The 11,045-nt window shown below is 39.9% G+C and overlaps 2 protein-coding genes across 2 annotated transcripts; both read right to left on the bottom strand.

Moving 5' to 3' along the window:
- Positions 1-587: 587 nt before the first annotated feature.
- Positions 588-1,349, bottom strand: LOC311272185 (gamma-crystallin M2-like). Its single transcript, XM_084378411.1, has one exon. It carries the CDS (start codon positions 1,304-1,306, stop codon positions 752-754), a length of 555 nt encoding a protein of 184 aa, XP_084234537.1. The 5' UTR covers positions 1,307-1,349; the 3' UTR covers positions 588-751.
- Positions 1,350-9,932: 8,583 nt separating this feature from the next.
- Positions 9,933-10,636, bottom strand: LOC311271653 (gamma-crystallin M2-like). Its single transcript, XM_084377436.1, has one exon. The coding sequence runs from the start codon at positions 10,615-10,617 to the stop codon at positions 10,063-10,065; it is 555 nt and encodes a 184-aa protein (XP_084233562.1). The 5' UTR covers positions 10,618-10,636; the 3' UTR covers positions 9,933-10,062.
- Between the last annotated feature and the right edge of the window lie 409 nt (positions 10,637-11,045).

Below are 11,045 nucleotides of genomic sequence, written 5' to 3' on the forward strand. Positions count from 1 at the left end.
ACATTTCTTACTGATGGTTTGGAGCAGTGCTGTTCTTCTCAAAGTCAAACAGACTGAAATAGACCCTAGGGCTGATGAATAAATTCATAGTTTTATTAATGGAGGCTGGCAGACATTAAAGTAGAGGCTACTTTAGAATACTGTATGGATCCAGGAATTTTTTCCTGCTTTCTTGAACATTGTGAGGCCGTTTTCTGACATTTTTGTTAATTCCTCTGGGAATAATGCATGGATCTTGGTGAATAACATCAGGCGTATTTTGGTGGCTGGTATCTATAAGTGAGTACAATTTTGACATGGATCCTAAATCTGGGGGGCATAAATTATGGGGATAGTTATTATTCTTACTAGGTGAGTCGGAGAGTGGAGTACAGGCGAGAAAAAGAAAGGGGTTATGCTATTTCCTATATAAGTGGGGATATGTGGGATATCAAATCCATTGTTCTATAAATAACCAAACCAAACCACGTGGTTGGTACCATTTTGTTACCCATAAAAATAAAGACATTTTATGAAAAACCTTTTTTAAGAATTAAGTTTAAGAATTAATTGTGGAAAGAGGAAAAAAATAATTCAAAGTAAAGTAGTCAAATAAACAACAAAGTAACTTTATTAGTGTTTCCACAAGGTGGGTGTTCTTATCTCATCCGCATGTGCAGTTCAGTACACCCAGTATATGTTGCTGCAGATAAGTAGCTTGGTCACTTATTCTGTTTGGGAATTAAACTGCTGCACCATCAGGAGTTATCATCTAGTAGCAGGAATCCATGATGCGCCTCATGCTCATGAACCTCATGCTGCTCATGCCCATGCTCATGAAGCTCCTGTACTCTCCAGGCCTCATGTACATCATCCTTCCTCTGAAGTGGGGCTGCTCGTACATCAGCCAGTGGCCCTCCATCACGTTGCAGGACATGAAGTTGGACATGCTGAAGCGCTCCATGACGTTGTCACAGTCCTCCATCAGCTCGTGCATCTGGCCCTGGAAGTGCTCCCTCTCATAGATCCTGATCCTGTAGGAGCCTCTGTGCATTGGGATCATGCGGCAGGACTTGATGCAGTCGCTCATGCCCATCATGCTCATGTAGTCAGAGTACTCGCCCCTCCTCAGGAAGTACTGGTTTCCCATGAAGTTGGTGCGGTCGTAGACCATGAAGCAGCCCTTCTCCACCCTACAGGAGTGGCAGCGGTTCAGGTAGGAGGACATGTCAGGGCAGTCGCTCATGCACTCGTAGGAGCGGCCCTGGAAGTTCCTGTCCTCGTAGAAGGTGATCTTGCTCATCATGTTCATGCCGCTGGAGGTCATCTTTGCCAGGTGTTGTCACTAGAGGTGATGCTACTGCTGCTGGTGCTGCTCTTGGAGCTGAACTGCTTGTCTACCTGTTGGAAACTTTCCTTTTTATACCTGACAAGCAGAGGGCCCCATTGTGAAAACAGCCTGACCCAGCAACATAGCATAGAAGCCCATAGAGCACTGAGGGTTGTCCACATTTACAGCTGTTCCCCCAAAAGACCTTAGAGAGGCGGTTTTACTCTAAATCCTGTCAGACAAAACCTTTTTCAAAGGGTTAACAAAGAACAATACCACATTTGTTACATCACTGCAGTGCGCAAACCATCCTTAGCTTTGGAATTTTGTTTTGTGCTGTCATATCATTCGAAAGGAGTTTGCCAAATCATCCATTAATATGGTCAATGAAGGGTTATTAAGCAAAAAGATGCATATTCTAACAAACTTATGTAATTGATAGTTATAAATGGTATATTTTAGTATAGTGTATAGTATAGTTGTCACTAAAATGATATCTAGCCTGTAGCCTTAACTGTCATGGCTGTGGCTGTTGATGCATGAACGCCTTCATTCGTTGGGGCTTTTATTAATCAAGGGGATGTTTCCATATATATATTTAATTACACACTGAAAACGGAATATATTATTTCATTACATTAGAATGCTTTCAGCAGAGGGAAAAAGAGGGGGAGAAAGCACAAAACTACTAATGTATTACCATCTCTACACTGCCTGTGTACCAATTTCAGCCAGTCAAATGTAACATTGGCGGTGTTCATAAAATCTTAAAAGGATTACCTACTGGGAATATGTCACTTTTTTGCCGTAAATTTTCATCATAAATGAAGCTTGATTTCAATACTTCAAACACTGTCAGTCAAAACATTTTCAGGTTTACAAAGAATAGTAGAACCTTTGTAACTCTTGATATTTTGTGACCTGTGGTTCACTGATTGAGGCAGCTTTCTCTTCTTTTGAACAGGTGCTTTATTAACAACAAGAAGCAGAGTGTCACTTTATAGCAGCCCAGACATGGCAAGAAATGTCACTGATCACGCACCTAACCACACTTATGGCCTAACACCTCTGCTAGTAATAACTGCAAGTGAAACTGTGGGAACAATGCAGGGGTTCGCTATGTTGGCCAGACAGTAGTGATGGGAATTCTGGCTCTTTTAAGAGAGCCGGTTCTTATGGCTCGGCTCACGTAAAAGAGCTGGCTCTTTCGGCTCCCACGTGGCTCCTCAGATTTTTTGCTGCTTCAATTAATTTATTACCAAAAATAATGTAAAATGACGTGTAAATTGAATTACTAACGTAAAAAACATACATTATATCAAATGTGTATTATTTATATGGCTTATTATACTCAACATGGAACAGAGTGCTACAAAAAATAAATTTTAAGTACATAGCCTTTTGCACAAACATAGCCTTTTGTCTCATAGAGCTCTGGGTTGTAGGTCCAGGTGGTGGTGTACTGTAGACACTGTAGACGCTGCAGCAGCAGCAACAGTTGCAGCAGACAAATTGGCACTTTCATTAGTAGCAGGTTCACTTGCTTGTCTTTTTTCTTCCAACTGCACTGATGAATGTACAGTTCTAGTGTGCCTTGTCCATGTTATTTGTAGAGCCTGCTCTATATGAGACTTTAACCTTGCATACTCTAGAGTCATTTTCTCACATTTCCAGCGTGTTGTCTCTGTAGCGGCGCGCGTCTCCCTCCCTCCTGTTTCTCTTTCTCTGTGTGTGTGTGCTGTGTCTATAAGCCCCCCCTGCTCAGTGCGGACACACAGACACCACCACACATCATGTAGTTGACCAATCACGTGCGGCTTGGACAGAAAAAAAATATATAAAAAAAAAAAAAGAAAGCGGCTCCGGCTCCCAGGCAGGAGCCGGCTCCGATCGTTCACTTCAAAGAACCGGCTCTAAGAGCCGTTTCGTTCGCGACCAACACATCACTACCAGACAGGATTGGTGATCAACAAGGTAGCTGGAGATGTTGACATGAAGGGAGGGAGGGGAGGGAGGAGGCATTCAAGTTGTCACCCTCTACTGTCTGTCACTTCGAGGCAGGCAATGAATTCCTATAATTTGTTATAATTTGTTAGCTAGCTACGTTACATTTTCGGGAAGCAAGGGGAGCTAACCTAACTAAACATGTTTCACCAACGTAGCTGACTGGAATGCGTAATAAAACGATACACAAACGTATAACGGTGGTGATATCAGAAAACATACGTACCTTAACAGGGCTCTACGCTGACAATTTTCCCAATGAGCACTCGCTCCATATATGGGAGAACAAAAAAATATGTATTTATCGATGCTTAACACTTCACACTTAAATAGGCAGCACGAACAAAATTTGGATTTACAGTGTTTGATTTCAATTTTTAATTTTTTTTTATTTCAGGCAACACAAAACAATTTTTTTCAGCTTCTGGCCCCTGCAGTATTTGCAAAACAATGGTTTTGGTGTTCACTGTCTGATAACTAAACAGATTCTTCACTCAACAAAATAAAGAGAAATGTCCCACAAAGCAACGTCACATGACCAAACAACTGTAACGTCCCTTACGAAAAAGAAGTTTATTCAAGTGTGCTATTAGTATACTTCTTTTAAACTAAAAAATAAGAAAGTATGCTTTCAGTTTACTTTTCATGTACTAATCAAAGACATACTTAACAAAATTATACTTAAGTATATTTGGCCTATACTTGTACTTAATCTTTTGATTGAGATATACTTAAGAAAATTATAATTAAGTATACTTGGCTTATACTGACAAGTATCGGAAAAGTCTAAGTATATTTGGCCTATACTTGTACTTAATCTTTTGATCGAGATATAAAAGTATAATTAAGTATTCTTGCCTGTGCTTACTCTTATGATAGAGCAGCCTATTAAATACTTTTGCATGCATATTGGCTTCTTTGAGGTAGTAGGTACTGTTTTACATACTATCTTATAACTTACATGTTAAAGTTTATAATAACAAATCAGCTTTGGGGTGGAATAGCTTAGAGTAAATAGTACACAAGTGGAACTGAAACTGACCTCATACTGTTATAAACCACACAGAAACAGATAAACATTTGCCTGATTTTATTGACAATTCATAAGGTGAGAGTATTATAGCACATTTAATTATTATCATATCAGGCCAGATGGCACTGAAGTTTACAGTCTTCCTAACCTCATGCATGAAAGTACTCTTTACATTTCATGCATTCTTAACATAAAGACCTGCTAAATTAGTACCTAAACACAACTAAAACAGCAATGTTTGGTACATGCACAATATGCAGGACTTTGATGTGCACACTTTTGTAAGTCATTAAATACAATGTACCATCTTTCAAGCATACAGCACTGTATCTTTTCTTTACAGACCTGCCAACCTTGAAGAAGGTACAGAAGTACAACCCCCCCCCCCCTTTTTGAGGCAGTTCAGTATATTGTTTTTTTCGGTTTTGTCTGTAGCAGTAATGGATTCGGAGAAATGTTGCTGTTAGCCTACTTGTAAAGGACATCAACATAGTGCATGTTGGTTTTTATTTACTACTGTATGTATTATTTTAGATATTTTATTTTGACACTTCCTGTTAAACCGATTAATTTTATTTTGAAAGGGTTTGGTGAACGGAAAAGGAGCGAATGGACGGTAAATTGATTGAGGAAGGTAAACAAGCGTCACATGGATATAAGGAAATTCAAGGATAAAGGAAAATGACTACGGTGATGAACTAAACTACAAGAGTGATTTATTAGCCCGGCTGAAAGTGGCAACAATCAGTCTTATGGTACATTTATGTTTGTGTTGAAATTAAAGTTTGTTTTATGTAAAGTAAAGCTAAATGCCACAAGCTAATTATAGATGTAGCTATGGACTAATGGCTTTTTATTTGTTATTATTTTAACTCTTACGTTGTTGTTGTTGTTGGTCATAAAGAATTGCTTCGAGGAATAAAATACTTAAGACCACCACCAGTAAAAGCTTCATTCATTTTAACTGGCGCTACACTACTATTTGCAACACACACGGTAACTTTGACAAGTGGTTAACAACACCATCGGGTAAACTCAACATCTTAATTTTACCTTTTCAATTATGTTTGCATTGGCTGAGAACTATAGGGATGCAGGCGATTAGCAGTGACAGCAAGCGGGCAAAGAGGGATCGGTTATCCGGCCACCCTGGCTTACTTGAGGCACTGAACTGAATTGAACATGCGAAGCATTTGGCTAGGAGGGGCAGGTGGGCGAGGGTGTTAAGATGCCTATAAGTTCACTTGCAGTATACTTTAAAGTATACTTTCATAAACTTAAAAGTGGACTAGAAGTATATAACTAGTAAACTAACAGTATACCTATAAGTTCACTTGCAGTATACTTCAAAGTATACTTTCATAAACTGAAAAGTGGACTAGAAGTATATAACTAGTAAACTAACAGTATACCTATAAGTTCACTTATAGTATAGTTGCAGTACAAAATAATACTTAGACGTAAACTAGTTGTTTACTCAAAGTTTACTGCTCTTACACTTCAAATATAGTTGAAAGTATACTTCGATAAACTAAAAAGTGGGCCAATTTAGTCCTAAGAAGTATTGAAATAGTACACTTGTAAGTATACTATTGGTACATTGATATTGGTATACTTACTAGATAAAGTATACTTGGGAAATATACTTGAACTTTACTTGATAAAATAAACTTGAAGTACACTTCTTTTTCGTAAGGGGTAGTAGGCTAACTGGTCGTCTCTTTGGCAACTTATATGAGGAAAAGCCTCTGTCCCACCGACTCTTCGTCACATTTCTGCCCGAAAAACAGCGTCTGTCCCCATCAAAAAACTTTAATTCACCAACTGTTTGTCGCGGTGAAAAAAATCACCACGACGGTCACGACGCCAACTCCTCCGCTGAGTTAAGGCGGTCTATTCAAGACGTGACAGCAGCTCTGGCTGATTGCTAGGCGGGATGCTTTGCTGTTAAGATGCCACGGTCGGCTCCACGCTCCAGTCCAATAGGTGGCGGCAATGGCGTATAAGCAACTTTGCCTACCACCATTACGACTCAAAGAAGAAGAAGAACTGGCCAATTGGGGTTCTCTGATCCCTGAACAAAGCCCGCCCCATTCTCCACAGATACGAATCGCGTTTGCAGGTACACAAATCACTTTTGCCCCAACTGGTCTGGTCTGGTCTGCATTTATATAGCGCTTTTCCAGTCCTCTCTGACAGCTCAAAGTGCTTTACAACACATGCCACATTCACCCATTCACACACACATTCATACACTGATGCCGGAGGCTGCCATGCAAGGCACCAGCTGCTCATCAGGAGCAATTTGGGGTTCAGTATCTTGCTCAGGGATACTTCGACATGTAACTAGGGGGAGCCGGGATTCGAACCAGTGACCTTCCGATTACTAGACGACCCGCTCTACCTCCTGAGCTACAGCCGCCGTACTACGCTGAGATATTTGGTGCAGAAGTCAGAGCGCAGGGGACTTGTGATTTGAAAGAGGAAAACGGGATTTGTGACCCGTAGCAGCAGATTCAAGCAGTTGTAGTTGCTGATTTGTGTGTGTGCTGAAAAAAAAACCAAGACAAAAATGTATATTTGTGAGAAAGAATTCTACAGGTGTGCAACTGTCATTACACAAACTCACATACTGATTTACAGATGTTCAAATTTTGTCCACATCTTCACATTCTTTGATACAGGTGTGCACATGTGTTTTGCACCATTTTTGCTGCAACAATTGGAGCAAAACGTTTGAGAGCAGGAATTTCTTAATTTGTGATTTGTAACAGAGGATTTGTGCACTTGTAATGAAGAATTTGAGGAGGTGTAACTGTTGAGTTGGATTTGTGGGACACAAAAAAATTCTACAGGTGTGCAACTCCTTCTCTGTGACTCCAACTTTACTGATACACATGTGTGACTCTTTTTATACAGATACAAATTCACTGTCACAACTGCTCAGGACTTTTGCACCAAATATACCTTCATAAATATGGTACTCGATACTCAAAATGGTTGTAATAATGCCCTCCATTGTTCTCAGAGGTGCTCATTGGGAGGCTGCTGGTTAATAGTTACTTCAGCAACAAGTGAAGCCATCTGTCCAGAGTTGAGGCAGAAAAACCACAGGATAGGAAAGGGGAAGCCAAAAAATATTTTCTCCATGAATATGATCCAATTTCACCAAAATCAGTGAATAAAGATATCAGGTTGTGTTTTTGTACCTCCATGGATCACATTTCTGATGGATGCTTGATCGGATTGAGATCTGGAAAATGTGTAGATCAGGTCTACCCCTTCAGCTCTATCTTCCATTCCTCTGGTCACAGGATACATAGGGTAAGATCTCTCTGTTCATTTTCAGTTTCCAAGTGGTGCTGCCAATGGAGGCCGACCAAAAAAGCTCTGGACACAAGTGGATACATCTTAAACCAATTAGAGCAACAAAACATGTGATGGCATGGAGTGATTCTCAAAAGTTGGGGTGGTTCTTGTATTTCAAAAAGAGAAAAAATAATTTTATATTACAGCTGAGCAGTACCCTAAAATGTGTTTCTGAAAACATCTGAGCACAGAAAGCAGAATCTTGAAGTTTGATCAGCACTGCCTAGTTTGACAGATTGAACTGAGTTTTGTGAGCATAGTGTGTTGCACTGGTCAGACCTGCAGACTGGACACAAATGGATAGACCAACCAATTACACTAGTGTAACATGTGACATGTTACCTTTAAGATCTGGAACTGTAACGCTCCTCTGTCAGACATTGTGTCAAGCCCCCACACACAAGACCTATAATAAATTCATTATTGAACCGATGTTCATGAATGTTAGTAGTAGCAGTATGTGTTCCACTCATTCCATCACAGAAAAATGAGAACGTGGTGCAAAGTGAAGCCTGCCATGATAAACATTTTCTTTGTGTATGTAAACTTTTGACCGTAACTGTACATGGGATATCGAATGAGATTTTCGATACTTCAAACCATTTGAACCTGATTTTCTCAAAAAAATTTCCCTTTTTTATCATTGAAACTACTTCGTCTCACTTATATTGAGTGAAATATTGAAGAAATGATGCCATTAATTATGGCTGTACCATTACATCAAATAAAGAACACAGTTAATACAAATTAAAGCTTTAGTTACTCGTTGCGTTTCAGATGACCATCTTTCATCCCCTTTTTGTCCAGCTAAAACCATGTATCTCCAGGTGTGCTGATTTTGAATGTTTGTGAAAAAACAGAAGGATGAAGTGTGGAGAAAATTCACGTACTTCTAAAGCTCAAAAAAACTCTCCTGTTTAATAACACCATGACTTTTTGGAGATTCCCACAGGACAGCTATGCTACAAAGATATGATGATTTTATAGAATATGATGCATTACTGTAGATGCAAAGTGAAGCCTGCCATGATAAACCATCTGGTCACGGTCTTTTAACCATCCCAAAAGTGAGAACAAAAACTCACGGCGAGGCCGCCTTTCAATACCGCGGTCCACGTTTGTGGAACAGCCTACCAGAGGACCTGAGGGCACTGGAGAATGTTGATACTTTTAAGAGCAACCTTAAGACCTACCTTTTTAGGCTGGCTTTTAGCTGAATTCTATTTATTTATTGTTTTTTATCCTGCTTAAACCTGGCTTTATTCTATTTATCTATTCACTTTCTATTCATTTATTTATTTTAATAATCTTGTTTTATCTTGTTTTACTTAATTTATGATTCATTTTCTATTTATTTATTATTAGACTTTTAAACCTCTTTTAGTTTTTTATTATTATTTTTTATTATTATTATTTTTTTATTTTTCATTCTTAGTTAGTTTTAGAGTTTTATTATTTTATCTTTATTTTATTTATTTTACTGCCTCTAGTGTCTCCTCAGTGAAATACATCGATGATAGCGTTTCCTCAGTTCCTCAGTTCTGCAATACCTGTTGTTAATGCCCTGCTTCATTTATCACTATTTAGTTTTTTTTTATTACTACTCACTTGTGTGTCACGTGTGTGTGTGTGTGTGTGTGTGTGTGTGTGTGTGTGTGTGTGTGTGTGTGTGTGTGTGTGCGTGCGTGCGTGCGTGCGTACGTGAATGTCCGTGGTGGGCTGGGATGGAGGGGGGGCTGTTGTTTTAATTGTTGCTGCTGCTGCTTTTAATTTCTGTAAAGCACTTTGAGTTACATTAACATGTATGAAAAGCGCTCTACAAATAAAGTTTGATTGATTGATGAAACTAGCAGTATATAAATGAGTTGTTTTGTATTTATGTGTATATATTGTATACCACCGCCAGTGTAAATCTTCTATGTACAGCACACTTTGAGGAAAAAGCCAATAGTGTTACTCATTCAGATGTGCATATACAGAATACAATAATTTGTACCATTACGGTGTTGGATTTTGTTACCTAGCCCTAGATAAACAATATTTATGATAAAGTTATTTTAATTTGCCTACATAAGTGGTTCAAAGATATTGGAAAGTAGGTAAAAAGGTTGATGATGTACCTTTAGAAATTGTAGGACGAAGAGTAGAAAACAAAATAATTAGAAAAAAAGTAGAACAAAGAAAAGAATCAACTGCAACATTGTTTTTTATAAAGAAGTAGGCTTTATTGGTATTTCTACATGGTGGCTGTGATTGTTCTCTTTATCAGCCAGCCCTTGAAGACATTTGTAGCTTGGTCACTTATTCTGTTTGGGAATTAAACTGCTGCACCATCAGGAGTTATCATCTAGTAGCAGGAATCCATGATGCGCCTCATGCTCATGAACCTCATGCTGCTCATGCCCATGCTCATGAAGCTCCTGTACTCTCCAGGCCTCATGTACATCATCCTTCCTCTGAAGTGGGGCTGCTCGTACATCAGCCAGTGGCCCTCCATCACGTTGCAGGACATGAAGTTGGACATGCTGAAGCGCTCCATGACGTTGTCACAGTCCTCCATCAGCTCGTGCATCTGGCCCTGGAAGTGCTCCCTCTCATAGATCCTGATCCTGTAGGAGCCTCTGTGCATTGGGATCATGCGGCAGGACTTGATGCAGTCGCTCATGCCCATCATGCTCATGTAGTCAGAGTACTCGCCCCTCCTCAGGAAGTACTGGTTTCCCATGAAGTTGGTGCGGTCGTAGACCATGAAGCAGCCCTTCTCCACCCTACAGGAGTGGCAGCGGTTCAGGTAGGAGGACATGTCAGGGCAGTCGCTCATGCACTCGTAGGAGCGGCCCTGGAAGTTCCTGTCCTCGTAGAAGGTGATCTTGCTCATCATGTTCATGCCGCTGGAGGTCATCTTTGCCAGGTGTTGTCACTAGAGGGGATGCTACTGCTGCTGGTGCTGCTCTTGGAGCTGAACTGCTTGTCTACCTGTTGGAAACTTTCCTTTTTATACCTGACAAGCAGAGGGCCCCATTGTGAAAACAGCCTGACCCAGCAACATAGCATAGAAGCCCATAGAGCACTGAGGGTTGTCCACATTTACAGCTGTTCCCCCAAAAGACCTTAGAGGGGCAATTTTACTTCAAACACAGTCAGACAAAACCTTTTTCAAAGGGTTATAACAAAGAACAATACCACCTTTGTGCATCATTGAAGTCCACAAACCATCCTTAGCTTTGGAATTTTGCTTTGTGCTGTCGTATCCTTCTTAGCAGTTTCCCAGATCATCCATTAATATGGTCAGTGAAGATTCATTATGCATAATGATCTGCATATTCTAAC

Source organism: Pagrus pagrus, assembly GCF_965226575.1.
Source record: "Pagrus pagrus genome assembly, chromosome: 16".
In the NCBI taxonomy this organism is placed as follows: Eukaryota; Metazoa; Chordata; class Actinopteri; order Spariformes; family Sparidae; genus Pagrus; species Pagrus pagrus.